Source organism: Gorilla gorilla, chromosome 18, assembly GCF_029281585.2.
Source record: "Gorilla gorilla gorilla isolate KB3781 chromosome 18, NHGRI_mGorGor1-v2.1_pri, whole genome shotgun sequence".
Lineage (NCBI taxonomy): Eukaryota > Metazoa > Chordata > Mammalia > Primates > Hominidae > Gorilla > Gorilla gorilla.
In genome coordinates, this window is record NC_073242.2 from 68,754,646 (window position 1) to 68,772,536 (window position 17,891).

The 17,891-nt window shown below is 43.1% G+C and overlaps 2 protein-coding genes and 1 pseudogene across 3 annotated transcripts in view; 2 read left to right on the forward strand and 1 right to left on the reverse strand.

Moving 5' to 3' along the window:
- Positions 1-3,999: 3,999 nt before the first annotated feature.
- Positions 4,000-4,728, reverse strand: LOC134757438 (COX assembly mitochondrial protein 2 homolog; annotated as a pseudogene).
- Positions 4,729-5,727: 999 nt separating this feature from the next.
- LOC129523522 (E3 ubiquitin-protein ligase HERC2-like) lies at positions 5,728-17,755 on the forward strand. Of its 2 annotated transcripts, XM_055364682.1 has the most exons (8): positions 5,728-5,863; positions 6,735-6,837; positions 11,426-11,747; positions 11,897-12,026; positions 12,473-12,582; positions 13,096-13,267; positions 14,291-14,465; positions 17,646-17,755. In XM_055364682.1, exons 4-7 carry the CDS (start codon positions 12,009-12,011, stop codon positions 14,405-14,407), a joined length of 417 nt encoding a protein of 138 aa, XP_055220657.1. In that variant the 5' UTR covers positions 5,728-5,863; positions 6,735-6,837; positions 11,426-11,747; positions 11,897-12,008; the 3' UTR covers positions 14,408-14,465; positions 17,646-17,755. The 2 variants fall into 2 exon arrangements, with proteins under 2 accessions (XP_055220657.1, XP_055220656.1); XM_055364681.1 differs by having other exon boundaries at positions 5,740-6,837.
- Positions 16,517-17,891, forward strand: part of LOC101149126 (putative HERC2-like protein 3) — a 35,514-nt gene continuing 34,139 nt past the window's right edge. The window contains 2 exon segments of the mRNA XM_055364267.1: positions 16,517-16,577; positions 17,646-17,816. Of these exon segments, the coding sequence (XP_055220242.1) occupies positions 16,517-16,577; positions 17,646-17,816 (232 nt within the window).

Below are 17,891 nucleotides of genomic sequence, written 5' to 3' on the forward strand. Positions count from 1 at the left end.
CATTTCTGCATTGAGCTCTCATAAACCTAACATGGTGGGCAAGTTGGTATTTCAGTCCTTCACATTTAGCTCTGAGTTTAGTACTTGCTGGATTTTAAATTAAGTTTCTTTGACATGAAATGAAATCTTCAGCTGCCTGTTAGTTCCAAAGCAGGCCCTCAAGCTCAACACATTAAAAAATTAGTCGTTTCCTCAGAATCTTGTTCTTCCTTCAGAGTTTCCAATTTTTGTTACAGATACCACCTATCAGACAGTCATTTGGGCTTAACATATTAAAGTCTGTTCTGGGTCTTCCACATTCATTATTCTCTACGGTCAATCACATTCCAAGGATTGTTGCCTCCAATGCATGCCTTTTTCTCAGTTTTATTTTCTCCCATCAGAATCATGCACAGATTAGCTCTCAAGTGAGCTATTATAATGGCCTCCTAGCATCTAAACTCTCTTTTTCCAATTGATAGTTCTGCCAGAGTTGTCTTCTTAAAGCAGAGGTTAGACCGCATTTCTCTAAGTAAATTCCAACGACACCAAAATAGTGATTCTTAATAAGTATTACAAGTAGGGAAATGCAGATGGGAGAGTTTCCTTGGTAAATAAGTTCATAAAATCTAGGTTAAACAATGTTAAATGGGGTTTGCTTTTTGCTGTTGCTTTGTTAATGTGCATTTGAAATTTCTAAAGTGGCATTACATATCTATAATTTCCCTTATCTATTTGACGAAGGAATCTGGTTTGTTTAGAAGCATTTTTTCAGAACTTCTATAGGTCAACCTTTCAGAAATTCCTCATTATCAACAGTCAAATACAGATGTATTTTCTTTGGCTCTCGCAACAGGCTTAGAGGAATTTCTAGTCTGTTCTTGTGACGTTTCATTATATGCATCTTCTGCTTAGGCCTGTTAAACCTACTCAACGTGTGTATCTTCTGCTCCATGTCTTTATTCTTACTGTTGTCTTAACATGAAATCCTTGCAACCCAATTCATAGTTTTTGTTCTTTGGAAAAATCCAGATTATGTATCATCAATGCATATTTTTTCTCTATTGAGATTTTCCTGTTTTTATGTATCACAGCCAGAAGTAATCACTGCATAGAGTATTTCTGTAGAAAGATAGAAGAGTTCTATTTTAACACAATATTTACTATACACCCAGCAAAGGTCTACGTATTTATGGATACTATTTTATATATTCATCCCATCAATGCTATGAAGAAATATTAATAAACCCATTATATATGCTAAAAAGTAGCGACACATATATGCCACATGTGCAGGTTTTCTCAGGTATTATTAGCTAGGGAAGCTGTGTTGTAACAATCTTCAAAAACTTCCTTCTATTGTTTACATGCTATTCCACATCATTTTGTTTTCATTTCTTTTGTAGTATCTAATGTATTCTACTAAAAAAAGTACAGTAGTTGGAAAACTCTTGTGAAAAAACATATATTACATATATACTATTCTTCATGATGCTCAAAATTTTCATCATTAACATTTTGTATATATATGTGTGTGTGTGTGTGTGTGTGTATGTATGTGTGTTAGATATATAATTTAAAAGAAAACAATAAGTTGGTGGCTTATGGCAAATTGTTCCTTAAGTCCTGCATTTGAAACATACTGAGTGAATCAGCACATTTGATCACCTTTTAACTACAATAGATCATTATACATTAAAAATGCATTAACCATCCAAATACATCTTTTTTAATTATTTATTTATTTATTTATTTTTATTTATTTTGAGACGGAGTCTCATTCTGTTGCCCAGGCTGGAGTGCAGTGGCGTGATCTCGGCTCATTGCAAGCTCCGCCGTGACCTTGGACATATCCCTAATATTTTCAAGCCTCAGTTTCTCGTCTTTAAAATTAGAATAAAGATACCAAACTCCTGGGGTTTTGTGAGAGTAAAATGAGACGATGTTTGTAAGAGACTCAGTGCAGTGTCAGTATCTACCATGTGCTATGTACTCTGCGTTTTCTTTCTTTTTTTTTTTTTTTTGAGACGAAGTCTCGCTCTGTCACCCAGGCTGGAGTGCAGTGGCGCTATCTCCGCTCACTGTAAGCTCCGCTTCCCGGGTTCACGCCATTCTCCTGCTTCAGCCTCCCGAGTAGCTGGGACTACAGGCACCCTCCACCACGCCCGGCTAATTTTTTTTTTTGTATTTTTAGTAGGGATGGGGTTTCGCCGCGTTAGCCAGGATGGTCTCGATCTCCTGACCTCATGATCCGCCCGTCTCGGCCTCCCAAAGTGCTAGGATTACAGGCGTGTGCCACCGCGCCCGGCCCTGCGTTTTCTACTGTGGATGCTACTGAATGTTTTTAGTATTTGCTGTATGTCAAGAGCTCTTCTAATTAAACTCTATGCGTAATGACTCACTTAAAGATTACTATTATTATCTCTATTGTAAGAAATGGACATTGGGGCACAAAGAGGCTTAGAAACTTGCTCAACATCACATACCTGGCTGAGCGCGGTGGCTCACACCTGTAATCCCAGGACTTTGGGAGGCCGAGGCAGGCGGATCATGAGGTCAGGAGATCGACACCATCCTGGCTAACACGGTGAAACCCCGTCTCTGTCTGTCTGTCTTTCTCTCATCTCACTCTGTCACCCAGGCTGGAATGCAGTGGCACAATCTCAGCTCACTGTAATGTCTGCCTCCTGGGTTCAAGCGATTCTTCTGCCTCAGCCTCCAGAGTAGCTTGGAGTACAGGCATGTGCCACCATGCCTGGCTAATTTTTGTATTTTTAGTAGAGATGGGGTTTCACCATGTTGGCCCAGCTGTTCTCAATCCCCTGACCTCTGGTGATCTGCCAGCGTTGGCCTCCCAAATTGCTAGGATTGCCGGTGTGAGCCACCACACCTGCCCTTTATTTCTTTATTTTCTATTGTTTGTTTGCAGTGATAGGATCCCCAATTCAGAAATCAAGTAAAGGAAGTATGCCTCCAAGAGGTATTGGAGTAGATAAACTAGATATTACAAAGCCTACAGATTCAGTCTATTAATTTTTAAAAATAAATTATTAAGATAATTTATAAACAATTTTGTGTGTGTGTGTGTGTGTGTGTGTGTGTGATGTAGTCTCGCTCTGTCGCCCAGGCTTGAGGGCAGTGGTGCAGTGGCCCGATCTTGGTTCACTGCAACCTCCCCCTACCGGGTTCAAGTGATTCCCCTGCCTCAGCTTCCTAAGTAGCTGGGATTACAGGCACCCGCCACCAGGCCCGGTTAATTTTGTATTTTTAGTAGAGAGGGTTTCATCATATTAGCCAGGATGGTCTCGATCGCCTGACCTCGTGATTCACCCACCTCGGCCTCCCAAAGTGCTGGGATTATAGGTGTGAGCCACCGCGCCCGGCCTATTTAAACAAGTTTTTAAAATAAATTATTTTATTTTAACTTATCATATTCCTTTATTCAGGGAGATAAGTTACTGAGATAACTGGTAGTAGGCAAAGAGAAGAAACAGGGTGAAGTCAGGTTTGTTGGTGGAGGAAAAATGATACTAAAGACTGCCCAACAAATATTCAGAATCCAGAAATGTTCGTATTTCTCCATGGTTCAATTTCTCATGGGTCACTTTTCATTACAAGGATTCTGGAGAGCAAATAAGACAGGATTCTCTCAGGTATCAACCCAGTCTTTTTTTTTTTTTTTTTGAGACAGAGTCTCGCTCTGTGGCCCAGGCTGGAGTGCAGTGGCGCCATCTTGGCTTACTGCAACCTCTGCCTCCCGGGTTCAAGAGATTGTCCTGCTTCAGCCTCCCGAGTAGCTGGGATTACAGGCCCACGCCACCATGCCTGGCTAATTTTTGTATTTTTGGTAAAGACAGCGCTTCACCATATTGGTCAGGCTGGTCTCGAACTCCTGACCTCAGGTGATCCACCCGCCTCGGCCTCCCAGAGTGCTGGGATTACAGGCGTGAGCTACTGTGCCCGGGCCAACCCATAGTCTTTCGGTCTTCTCTCAGCCAAGGCATCCAGTGAAAATACAATTTATTTTTCAGATTCCTCTGGAGAATTGAAAAGTCTCTTTTGCGGCTGGACACGGCGGCTCACACCTGTAATCTCAGCACTTTGGGAGGCTGAGGTGGGCAGATCACAAGGTCAGGAGATCGAGACCATCCTGGCCATAGCCAACATGGTGAAATCCTGTCTCTACTAAAAATACAAAAATTAGCTGGGTGTGGTGGCACACACCTGTAGTCCCAGCTATGTGGGAGGCTGAGGCAGAAGAATTGCTTGAACCCAGGAGGCGGAGGTTGCAATGAGCCAAGATCGAGCCACTGCACTTGCTCTGGTCACAGAGCAAGACTCCGTCTCAAAAAAAAAAAAAAAAAAAAAAAAAAAAGTCTCTTGCATCAAATTGCCATGGTCTCTGCTCTTGGTCCTCTTTTCCATGTACTCATTCTTCAAGGATTTATTTTCTCATTGCCTGATCAAGATCATTGCAATGACCAAAAAATTTTCAGATGCTGTGATTTTTGTAATATTCCTTTAAAAAGTTAATCATGATGTTGCATTCTTCAGTGTGCAAGTGTGGAGATGTCAGGATGCCTCTTTAAGACAAGATGATGGCTCACAGCAGTGCCATACCACTCACAGCCACACCAGGAGAGCTGAAGGGGCAGTCACCAACGAAGATGCCTGACCCAGAAGTTGGCTGCCAGGGAGCCAAAAGCCAGGTCACTCCACAGGTGGCCAATGCCTGGGGGAGCCCTCCATTGCCCAAGCTTATTATTATTATTATTATTATTATTATTATTTTGAGACGGAGTCTGGCTCTGTCTCCCAGGCTGGAGTGCAGTAGCATGATCTTGGTTCACTGCAACCTCCACCTCCTGGGTTCAAGCAATTCTCCTGCCTCAGCCTCCCGAGTAGCTGGGACCACAGGCACGTGCCACCTCACCTGGCTAATTTTATTTTTTGAACAGACAGGGTATTGTTATGTTGTCCAGGCTGGTCTTGAACTCCTGGGCTCAAACGATCCTCCCACTTCAGCCTCCCAAAGTGCTGGGACTACAGGTGTGAGCCATACCTGGCCAGGTTCTACTTTTTAATATTTAAAATATTTGAAATAGGCCGGGCACGGCGGCTCACACCTGTAATCCCAGAACTTTGGTAGGCTGAGGCGGGCGGATCACCAGAGGTCAGCAGTTTGTGATGAAACTCCGTTCCTACTGAAAATACAAAAATTAGCCGGGTGGGTGGCAGATGCCTGTAATCCCAGCTACTCGGAAAGCTGAGGCACCTAAACCCGGGAGGTGAAGGTTGCAGTGAGCCGATATCATGCCACTGCAGTCCAACCTCCGCGACGCAATGAGACTGTCTCAAAAAAAAAAAAAAAAAAAAAAAGATGGTGTCAGTGATTTCTACTACATCAGCTCTGGAAGCACTCCGTACCTGATTGCTCCACTTTTAGTGGTGCTAAGTTCAAATAATTCAGCTGGTGAGAAACTGACTCCCGTGGGAGTGCGGGCGTGCGTGCGTGCCGCGGAAATCCCGCCTTCCGGCGCCGGCGGTTGGCCCTGGCTGCAGTCGGTGAGCTCCAAGTAGGAAGATAAACGGGATTGCAGGAAGCGGGAGAGTCGGGAGGAGCAGGGAAGGGCTCCTCTTTCCCATTGGCTGTGCCCGCGGAGCCGCCTTGCGATTGGCGGTAAGCGCGGGTCGGTGGAGGGGGCGGCAGTCCCGCGCGGGTACGCCCCTCGGGTAGCGAGAGGTGTCGGGATCGCGGGCGCCGCCTAAGCCAGCGGCTGCTGGGAGGGTGTGTCCGCACGCCTGCGGGGCGAGGAGGCCGTGCCCTGCACCTCAGGTCCTGGCCTGGGGCACCGGGGCACCGGGGCGCCCGGCGTCGGAGGCGGTGCGGGGTTGGCGGGCCACAAGGGGTGGGGGCGCGGGGGCGTGGGGGGTTGCTGCCCGGACCGCCCGCGGCGCAGCCTCCTTCCTCTCTCTATCTCTAAGTGGTGGTGGCTGTGGGTTTTTCTGCAGGTGAGCCTTTTGAGTAATTTGTTTCACGCAGGCGCCCTGCTGTTGGGTAAAGCGGCAGATTCACGCTGCTGTCATTTGTGGTTCAAACGATGGGCTTCCTGGCAGGGCGCGGTGGCTCAAGCCTGTAATCCCAGCACTTTGGGAGGCCGAGGCGGGCGGATCACGAAGTCAGGAGATCGAGATCATCCTGGCTAACATGGTGAAACCCCGTCTCTACTGAAAATACAAAAAAAAAAAAAAAAAAAAAAATTAGTCGGGCTGGTGGCGGGCGTCGGTACTCCAGGCTACTCGGGAGGCTGAGGCAGGAGAATGGCATGAACCCGGGAGGCGGAGCTTGCAGTGAACTGAGATCCCGCCACTGCACTCCAGCCTGGGCGACAGAGGGAGACTCCATCTCAAACAAAACAAAACAAAAAATGGGCTCCCTGTCGTGTGTGTGTACCTTTTGGATTTGAGGGCAGGGGCATGACATTGTGATTTGGCCTCCTGTGACAGTCCATTCTCAAGGTCTCGCCAGCGTGGTGCAGAAACCCGGCATACCCTGCCTATCTAGGAAGGAGGCTTTCCCTTCCCCACCTCCCTCTCCCTCCGTCTCTTCCCTCTATCTCTCTTTCCTCTTCACTCCCCTCCCCGAGCTCTTCTCTCCCATCTTTCTGTTCTTTTTTTCTGCATTAAACTTTTCGGGAGTGTCTTTGTAAAATATTAAAAAGCGTTAGGTCTTCAACATGTATGTTTAGTTGCAGGCCTGAGAACTGGGAGGAAGCTGGAGAAAAGATGCCCTCTGAATATTTGTGTTTGGCTGCCCAGGCTCGCCTTGACTCCAAATGGTTGAAAACAGATATACAGGTGGGGTTTGACATGTCTCTTTCTTGGTGTATTTCTGCTTCCATGTTTAAATTTCTCGTGTAAGTCTTTTTTTTTTTAGGGTATGTAAGGGGAAGTCAGTTGTTTCTTGCTATAGTAGAGGAGCAGGTTTGTTTCCTGTAACTTAAAATGTAACAGTCTTTATGGCTGTTTTTGTAGATCGTGCACGGCTGCCTTTTAATTAGTTTCTTGCAAGTGCACGAAACTTGAGATCTATGAATAGGCAAAATTTTTTTCCTATTTTTTATTACTGGTTAAGAAATCTGCCACACTCCCAACCATATGATGGTGACTGTTATTTGTTACTGATAGTTTTTGAGCTGTTTACTTAACTGTGCAGGGGAAAATTGGAGAAGTAAGTTGCAGTAATTATGGCCAATAGAAACTCACTCATTTTATGAGGTTTTGTGTTTGTGTTTTTGGAGAGACAAGAGTTAGTTCAGTCGAGGTGTTTGTTTTGTATTTGTATGCAATACAAGGTCTAAGGACAATTGTGTTGAAACTGAAGTCATGATGTTGGAATCTTAAGGGCTGAAGGTTCCAAATAAATGGTATATATAGAATTCTCTCTGACTCGAAATTGTCCCTTTCTGGACCTCCGGATGCTGAGGCTAAGAATGTCCATATGATAGGGCCTTCCATGACAGGAGTCAGCAACGTCTTTTTTTTTTTTTTCTTTCACGTATCTGTAATTCATTCTGTATATTGTAAAAAGTTTTAAGCTCTCTTCCTAGCCCTAGTATTTGTTAATAAATTAAAACATTTCCCAAAGTGTTTTTTTGTGAAACAATAATTCTAAAAGATGCTCTAAGAAAAGCTAAGAACATGGAAAAATCCAAAGTATATGTTTTATTTATTACATTTGATGAATTTGTTGTTTGCTTCTTTTTCCTCTCGAGAGGGAGCCTTGCTCTGTTGCTCAGGCTGGAGTGCAGTGGCATGATCTTGGCTCACTGCAACCTCCGCCTCCCGGGTTCAAGCAGTTCTCTGCCTTAGCCTCCTGAGTAGCTAGAATTACATGCACCCTCCACCACGCCCAGCTAATTTTTGTATTTTTAGTAGAGACGGAGTTTCGCCATATTGGCCAGGCTGGTCTTGAACTCATGACCTCATGATCCACCTGCCACGGCCTCCCAAAGTGTTAGGATTATAGGCGTGAGCCTCCGCACCCAGCCCACATTTGATGAATATTTTTGTCCTTTGTTCTTTTAAAAATTGTGGTTAGAAAGCAGAGCATAATTGTTCTTTATGTAGATCCCAACTGATTGGGGTTTTTAGGGAGATTTTTTGGCATTCAGTAAATGTTTTTATTTTCCATTATTAAGACTATGAATATTTTATTTTATTTTCTGAGACAGGGTCTTGCTCTGTTGCCCAGGCTGGAGTACTGTGGCATTATCTTGGCTCACTGCAACCTTTGCCTCCTGGGTTCAAGCAATTCTCCTGCCTCAGCCTCTCAAGCTGCTGGGATTACAGGTGGCTGCCATCATGCTGGGCCAATTTTTGTATTTTTAGTAGAGTTGGAGTTTCACCATGTTGGCCAAGCTTGTCTGAAACTTCTGACCTCAAGTGATCCGCCTACCTCAGCCTCCCAGCGTGCTGGGATTGTAGGTGAGAGCCACTGCACTGGCCCATTTTCACTTTTCATTAGCTGCTATTTCCCCCCATTTATTTCCTACCTTTCTGTGTATGATTTCTGAATTAAATGTATTTCATGTCTTAACCTTCTGAATTGTTTGTTCTCTCATTTTCCATGTTGTTAAGGAAAATAAGAGGCTAAGTGAGATGTATTAAATTTGCATATAGTTTCTCAGATCAGGATAAAGGCTCATCTGTTGCAGAACGGGACTCTGCTCTTGCTTCACCCAGGATGCGTTTCCTAGTTCCTTCCTAGAGTGGGGCCACGCCCTGCTCCAGCCTTCCAGACCCAGCTCCCTGCTCTGACATGATTCCACCAGACTGTATTCCAGCTGTCCTACCTGGACCTAGATATTTTCTTTGTTTTTTTTGTTTGTTTGTTTGTTTTTTGTTTTTGAGATGACGTTTTACTTGGCGGTCCAGGCTGGAGTGCAGTGGCGATCTTGGCTCACTGCAACCTCCGCCTTCCAGGTTTAAACAATTCTCCTGCCTCAGGCTCCCAAGTAGCTGGGATTACAGGTGCATGCCACCACACCTGGCTAATTTTTGCATTTTTAGTAGAGACGGGGTTTCACCATGTTGGCCAGGCTGGTCTCGAAATCCTGACCTTGTGATCTGCTCGCCTCGGCCTCCCAAAGTGCTGGGATTATAGGTGTGAGCCACTGCACCCAGCCAACTTTTTTTTTTATTAAAAAACTTATATGAAATTTATTTTATTGTGGTATCTAGTTCAGTAAATTTTGACCCTATAGATTCATTTAACCCCTGCCATCATCAGGATGGAGAAGTTTCATCACCCCAAAAGCTCCCTTAAGGTGCTGCTTTTTATCACATATCCCCTGGCCTCATACCCTGGCAACCACTGATCTGTTCTCCATCAGTATAGGGTATTCTTTTTGAGAATGTCATGTAAGTGGAACCATATTTTAAGTAACATTTTGAAACCATCTTCATTTACTCCTAGTTATATGTTTGAGATTTATTGTTGTTCTGTGTATTAATAGTTCTTTTTATTGATGAATGGTGTTTCATCATTTGGATGTACCACATTGTGTTTATCCATTCTGCTATTGTAGGACCTTGTGGTTGTTTCCGTTTTTCTTTCACAATTGTAATCCTGCTGTGAGCATTTCTGTACAGATTTTGTGTGAATATAGTTTCCATTTCCCTAGGATAAAGACCTAGTAGTGTGAAAATTGGGTCATGTGCTGAACTGTTTTCCGAAGTGGCTGTTCTAGTTTGCATTCCTGCTGGCAATCTGTCACGTTTCTGTTGCTCTGTGTCTTTGTTAGCACTTGGTGTTATCAGTGTTTTTTAGTTGAGCCATTCTAACACGTCTAGTGGGATCTCATTGTGGTTTAAATTTGCATTTCCATAATGGCTAACAATGCTGAATATCATGTTCTTTGCCACTCTTGTATCCTTTGTGAAGTTTCTGTTCAGATCTTTTGCACAGAAAAAGCTGTATCATGGAAACAGTAAAATAACCAAGGAGAGGTTGATTAAAGTTCTGTTTATAATCCTAGAAGATTCCTGCCTTAGGGATATGGGATGGCTGAACATAAGACACCAACACTGGACAGATGAAATAGCAGTTTATTAGCCATGCATGCTCACAGCCCTGGGGGTGGGGGACACCGCATGTCACACGGGGGCTGCACTTGGGAACAGAGTGAACCACGAGGGGCTGTGGGAGGCACATTTTGCAGTAAGAAGAGGGTGAAATGACCTTGCTTCCATGGGAAGATGTGATTGGCTTGTTGGAATAACTCTGGACCGGCAGGGATGAGCAGGCTGGGGTCGGGTCTCCGCGATAAGGAGGGTTGTTTGGCTCTGGGATCTTATCCGTGGGAGCAGAGCTTGGAGGAGACCTTGTGGTTAGGCTATTTGAGGCCTTCTTGATTTTACTGACGTCAAGGCAGCACGTAATATTTAGTCTTAATTTCATGCCACACAAGACATTCTTCTGTAGCTACTTTCTGTGGCACTTTTCAAAAGGTTTTGTCCTTAGTGTTTAGCAGTTGATTATGATGTGCCTCATCATGGCTTCCTTTGGATTTATCTTGTTTGGGCTTTGCACAGATTCTTCAATCTGCCTAGGTTTATGTCATTTGCTGAACCTAGGAAGTTTTCAGCTATTAGTTCTTTAGATTTTTTTTTCAGCATTGTACCTTTTCTCTCCTGTTATTAACCTGTGGGGTCTGTGCTAATTCTAGGTAGTTAGTTTCAGAATTGAATTCCATTGTGGGACACATAGCTGGGTGTCGCAAAGAACTGGAGAATTGCTTGGTGCAAAAGTCCATACATTTGGCGTCAGAAGTGTTGTAAACAGAGGAACTGTTTCCTTAGGGATTTTTAGATACTCATTATTTATAATCTGGATGGGATACCATGTCTTTCACCGATTGAGATACATTTTTCTAATTATGTTGTTTAGACGTTTAGTCATAGCCTTCTGTGATGGAACGTGTTTACACTTCAAGGTTAAGGTTAGTTCTCTCTTCTGTTCGCTTAATATATCAGGAGTTTTATGACAGTTGTTTTTGACTGAAACGTTACATTGTCAGTGGCCTAAAGTCATTTTTCCCAGCTTTTCCTTTGTGTCCCAGTGCTCTTGAATTATGCTATCAGTGACAGCGTCCCTGCATAGCAGTGCTTGCCAGTTGGCAGTGGAGTAGGGCCTTGGAAAGAGTTAAAAGATTTTTGAATCATACTCCTTTTCTACACCCTCCCTTTTCCCATGGGTACGCAAGCATTGGGACTCAATGGATGGAAGCAATTCATGTGAAATTGAAGTAGGTAAATATCAAATACTAAGTTTCTCAGTTGTGAAATCTACTAGGAAGTTAATGAAATATCATTTTGGAAGATACGCTTTAAATAATTTGATATATTGGTTTCTTTTCTTTTCTTTTCTTTTCTTTTTTTTCAGATGGAGTCTTGCTCTGTTGCCCAGGCTAGAGTGCAGTGGTGCCATCTCGGCTTACTGCAAGCTCTGCCTCCCGGGTTCACACCATTGTCCTGCCTCAGCGTCCTGAGTACCTGGAACTATAGGTGTCCACCATCATACCTGGCCAATTTTTTGTATTTTCAGTAGAGACGGGGTTTCACTGTGTCAGCCAAGATGGTCTCCATCTTCTGACCTCGTGATCCATCGGCCTTGGCCTCTTAGAGTGCTGGGATTACAGGCATAAGCCACCACTCCCGGCCGATATATTGGTTTGTTTATGAAAATTATACTGGATCTGTTACAGGTATGATTGATATATTTTATTTTTGAGTTGTCAAACATTCAGTTAATGATGTGTGTTGTAACTTTTCGGGGAGGGACATTTGCAGAGACTGACTAATGGTATGGCATTCTGAAAAGCGGTTACAGATTAAAAAACTTTTAATTCTGCAGATGATAGTGTCAAACCAAGTGGAACAAAGAAAGAAGATCTGGATGACAAAGAGAAAAAAGATGAAACTCCTGCACCTGTATATAGGGCCAAGTCAATTCTGGAGAGCTGGGTATGGGAGTAAGCAACCAGGTAATCTTTGATCAGAGATAGAAATTAGTGTAGACATTTTGCCTCCAGATCCTCAGGTGGTTTTAGAAATTGGTTCTCTAATTCTGTAGGAGAAGGTTGATACTGGTATAGGCTTACACGTCATTGAAACTGGAAAAGGTAGCTAGATATTCTTCTACTCATGTTTTGGATAATGAGATATTTTATGCTTCACACACTTGGAGTATGTCATCTACTGTAATACAGTATCTGAATGAATACTTTAAATAAAATACATTTCTGTAAGTTAATTGTATACTTTAAAAATCTCTGAAAAATTTGAGTAGCAAGTCTCAGAAACTTGGTTCTAAATATTAAGAATATATCCTTCCTTGGGAGGGAGCATGTAGTAAACATGTTAGTGTGATTGTAAGCATACTGTCTTTCTGGAGGTCGCTGTGTTCCTGCATCCACTGTTTTCATTTCAGGGATGTTCACGGAACGCCAGGCACCAAAAGGCCAGAAGCATGCCCCTGCAGGACCAGCACTTGGCCCTGGCCATCCTGCTGGAGCTGGCTGTGCAGAGAGGCACGCTGAGGTGAGGGCTTGTGCAGACTGGGAAAGCTTTGGGGAAGCGCCTCTGTATCCAAATACCTGTTGCATTGTGTGCATTTCACTGAATCGTGTTTGACTGCAGCAGATGTGGTGCTCTGTAACCAGAGCACCATGTCCCAGAGCTCGCTCTCTCTTTACCTTTTCTTCACTTCCTTTTTTATGCTCAGTTTTCTAGCCTGGGAACTGTTCTTTTTTTTTTTTTCTTTCAGTTTTCCTCATTTAATTATTTTTATTCCATGAATTTAAGATCCTAGAACTTCCATGTGAATGTGCTCTTTGAGCTTCTTAACTGGTCTTTCCTATCAGCAGAAGGCGATGACTTGTGCTAAAATCTTAGTGTCAATTCAGTGATTTAATTACCACGGCTTTACTTTCATTTCCTTTCATATCCCAAGTATTGCTTCACCTCTATCTAGCTGTTTGCTTTTATTTTTGATCAACCATGAAAAAAAAATTAATCTGTTTTTACTAGGAATAAATGTGTTTTCTCCTTTAGCCAAATGTTGTCTGCCATCCTGTTGTTGCTTCAGCTGTGGGACAGCAGGGCACAGGAAACTGACAATGAGCGTTCTGCCCAGGGCACCAGCACCTTGCCTTTGCCCTTGCTGCGAAGGTTCCAGAGCATCATTTGCAGTAAGGATACGCCCCCCTCCGAGGGCGACATGCACGTGAGTGTCATGATGGAACGTTGTGTTTAGGTGGTACTCAAGTCTAGTTATTTTTTACGCAAGACCAGTGTGTGTGTCCACGGCAGTGTTTTTGTCTGGCGTGTGTGTGTTTGGTGGTAACAGCAGCGAGTCAGATGAGACAGGTGTGGGAGGCCACTTGTTTGTGGAGAAGACTTGGATCAGTGAGCACCGACTTCCTTGTCAGCACAGAACCAAGCTTGAAACACGCACTTTTAAATCAATACTAGAAAAGAACAATGAAAATAGTGGCTTTCTTTGTTGGCCCTTCCTGTGTACTGGGCTCTGTGCAGGGCATGTCATCTGAGCTGTCACTCTGTTTAGTACCAGCTCCCCCCTTAACAGGTGTGGACAGGAGCTGGGGGAGGAGCAGGCATGTGGGGCCCTGGGCGTAAACCTGCAGGACTGCTGGTCTTTACAGGTCAAGTACAAGTTGAATTTTGCATCTTTTTGGGAAAGTCTTAGGCATTTCAATATCATGCTTTGGTTTAATTTTTCTATTATTTGTTAGTCTTTAAACTAATGATAATAGGGCTCTTCTGCCTTTAGAAGAATTAGAACTATGATTTAATTTGCAAATGAAAGTAGGTGTTCTCCAGAGTGGGCAATGTTTGGATTAAAATAAAGGTTTTGGTTTTAGATTTCAAGGCCAGCTTGAGATGCTGTTCTGGGTTCCCACAGAGGTGGTTCTGCCTTTCTCCAGGGGTCCTAGGCCTGTAGGGTGGTTTGGTCATGTTAGTAATCTGTGTGGATTCAACTTACCTGTGGTGTCATAAATGTATACATGCACAGTCAATGTTGTGTACATGTGTACAGCACGTTTAGACATTTATACAGTTTGTATGCTACATAAATATATAGATGTATAGTATAACTGTATCATCGACATTGTCATTTGATGGGTCAAATGAGTCAATACCAAAATATAAAGAGTGTGTAAAGGCTAACTGTATTACTTTAATTTTTCCCACCATTTCTGAATGTTTGTTTACCTTTCCTTTCTAGCTTTTGTCTGGCCCTCTGAGCCCCAATGAGAGTTTCCTGAGGTACCTCACCCTCCACAAGACAACGAGCTTGCCATTGATCTGCAACAAACGGCGGTTGTTGTCATGGCCCATTTAGACCATCTGGCTACACCCTGTAGATGCCTCCGCCGTGTAGCTGTCCGACGTCTCATAAGGTGTGTGTGCAAGAACCGTGTTCTCCATGGGTTTTGTAGCTAGTACCACTTGTAGGTTCTCATCCTGGGCCCGTGTGGAGACTTGCTTTTTCTGGTATTGGTAGGGGGAGCTGGCCTGTGGTTTTTAAACGTGTTTGCAGTTGAAGGTGTTATCCGTGTTGAGAGTGAATGATGAGCAAGCTGAGGCGCACAGGCCTGGGGACCCAACCTGGGGGCCCAGGTTCCAGGTTCAGGTGGCACAGCCCCAGAGAGCTCCCCTTTATCCACAGCCCCAGGCCCTCCCACCTTCTACAGAGGGTTCCACAGCCTTCTTTATACTCTGAACGTGGGCTGTCTTAGTATGTAATGCTGGTTATAGTAGTGACAGTATAATTATATATTATATCTGTTATGTAATAGTAATGGTAATAGTAGTGATTTGCATGTGTGGAGCACCTGTAGGGTGCAGGCCCACTGAGGACCTCATGCACGCTGTTGTATCTCATTATGTCAATGAGAAAACTGCCTTTGGGAATGTTAGTGAACTTTGCCAGTGTATAACAGTAATCCTAGTTTTGAATCCAGATTTTTCTAACATTTTATTTCTAGTATGAAGAGTATTTATTTTGTTTTACAGTTGTTAAAAAAAAAAAAGGAATACAGTCACATGGTTCAAAAATCAAACCTAGGCAGAGACACACTGTCGCTTCCCCTGCCCACCCCTTCCACCCATTTTCCTACCTGCTCTCTCTGGCTTTTCAGTCTCCTCTGTAACCTCCTTGTTCTCTGGAATGAGTATGCTACTGGTAGCATGTTGCATTACTTGTGTTGCTTGTTTTTTTTTTTACTAACCATATATACTGGAGTACTTTATCAGAGTGTCGCTCTTTGTTTTTATAAAGCAGCTTAGTCTTCAGTGTGTAGATATGTCTTTTATGTATCTTTCTTCAGTGAGTTTCTTACTGGTGGACACTTGGGCTTATTGCCACAGTGTTGCTATACAAATAGTGCTGAGGGTTGGTTGTGGTGGCTCATGCCTGTAATCCCAGCACTTTGGGAGGCCAGGGTAGGTGGATCACCTGAGGTTTGGAGTTTGAGATCAGCCTGGCCAACTTGGAGAAACCCCGTCTCTACTAAAAAATACAAAAGTTAGTGGGGCATGGTGGCACATGCCTGTAATCCCAGCTACTCGGGATGCTGAGGCAGGAGAATCGCTTGAACCTGGGAGGCAGAGGTTGCAGTGAGCCGAGATTGCGCCGCTGCACCTTAGCCTGGGCAACAAGAGTGAAACTGTCTCAACCATAACAAAAAACGCAAATAGTGCTGCAAGGCCTGACCTGGAACATGTGTCCTCCATGTGTGCACGCGTGTGTGCCTGTGCACATGCACAGGTGGGGATGCACCTAGTGTGGGCTGGTTGTCACCAGATCGCTCCTGTACATCTTGATTTCTCTCACCACCAATAGGGATGCTGGTCTCCCAGCCTTGTGTGTGGGCTTTTGGGATTTTGCCTGCTAAAGCACAAAATGGTGACCCTGATATAGTTTGAGCATTTTAAAATATATTAGTATTTAAGGGCCATTTATACTACTTTTTAATGGGCTCTGTTGAAATGCAATGGAAATGGAAAAATAGCTTGTTCAGTTGCTTCATCATACCTGTTAAATGCGGTAATACGGCGTGGTAGGAGATGGGGTTTCACCATGTTAGCCAGGATGGTCTCGATCTCCTGACTTTGTGATCTGCCTGCCTCGGCCTCCAAAAGTGCTGGGATTACAGGCATGAGCCACTGCGCCCGGCCAATTGGATTATTTTAAAGCATAACTCTGTCTTTAAAACATTTTAAGGCATTTTACCTCTTAATGATAAGGATTTAAGAAAAACCCTACAATATCATTATCCTGTCTATAAGATTAACAGTGATTCCTTAATCTAACATGTAGTCCATGTTACATTTTCCTGGACTATCTCAAAAATGCCTTTTTTAGGTGGTAATTTTGAATTAGGACCTGAATATGTTCTGTGTATTGGCATTGGTTGACATATGCTTCTAGTCTCTTTCCCCAAACAACATGGCTCCAGGCCCTCCTCTCCCTGTCTCTGATCATACCATTTTCTTTTTCAAAGAAGCAAGTTGGTTATTTTGGAGAACTTCACATTTTCTGAACTTGGTTGATTGCATTCTCTTATTCTAGACCAACTTGTTCTTCTGTTAGTTACATTAATCTGCTGGTTAGACCTAGAGGTTTGGTTGGATTTGAATTCAGTCTCGTTGGGGTGGTGTTATGTCTGGAGTCATGCTGCATGCTTTCTGTTGGCTCAGGAGGCCTGTAATGCCCAGTGGCTCCCCGCTTTAGTTCTGTGAAGCTAGACCAGGGAATTCATGTGTTGCGTGTCCTCTATAAAATCCCCTACCAACCTTGCCCTCTGTTGTCTGGTTAGCAGGAGGTACAATTTGTACAGGAAGGACATAATCTAAGCTTGACTTCTTGAACTGCCACCTCCCTTTAACTATTTTTCATAATATTGAGTTGGTATCCTAGCACTTGCATAGGTGACCACCACTCAGGTTTTCTTTTTTTGAGTATTTTTATGAACTAATAGACTTCTATTGATTTGATGTTTCTTTTCTTTTTTAGCTTTTTCCCCCTAATATACACATTTAAAGGCGTAAATGCCCTCAAGCATGCATTTAGTTGTATGTCACCAATTTTGATCTGCAGTATTTTGATTATTAATTAAACTCATTTTCTAATTTTCATAGTCATTTTTTCTTAGAATTTTGGGTTACTTATAAGTATATTTTGTAATTTTCAAATATGTGGATGAATATTTTCATTTTCTGTATATACAGAGTCATTTTTATTTTATTTTGAATGAACTTTTGAAAACCTATTTCTAATTTAACTGCATTGTAGTCAGCACACATGCTGTGTAACTTTATTTCTTTGAAATCTGTTGAGATTTGCTCTATGGCCTGGCATGGCCTGATTTGATATTCATGCTGCCTAGATTTTTTTTAAAGCATTCTATATTTAATAGAATTTGTATGTGTGGTATTAGTTTCAGAGCTAGGTATGTATTTCTCCCATTGTGATTGTGGATTTGTTTATTTCTGCTTGTAGTTCTTTCACAGAGTTTATTCTTTTCATTTTACCTGTTGATTGATCGATGGACTGATTCTGGTTTCTGTATACACAGAGTCATTTTTTACAGGTCAGAACTGTAGAAATAATGAGGAAGTGACACTTATACGCAAAGCTGATTTGGAGAACCATAATAAAGATGGAGGCTTCTGGACTGTGATTGATGAGAAAGTGTATGATATAAAGGACTTCCAGACACAGTCGTTAACAGGAAATAGTATTCTTGGTAAGATTACCCTTCTTATTTCCTGGTTAAAAGTTATAGCCTGTATCATTTTAAGCAGAGTATTTGGCTTATAAA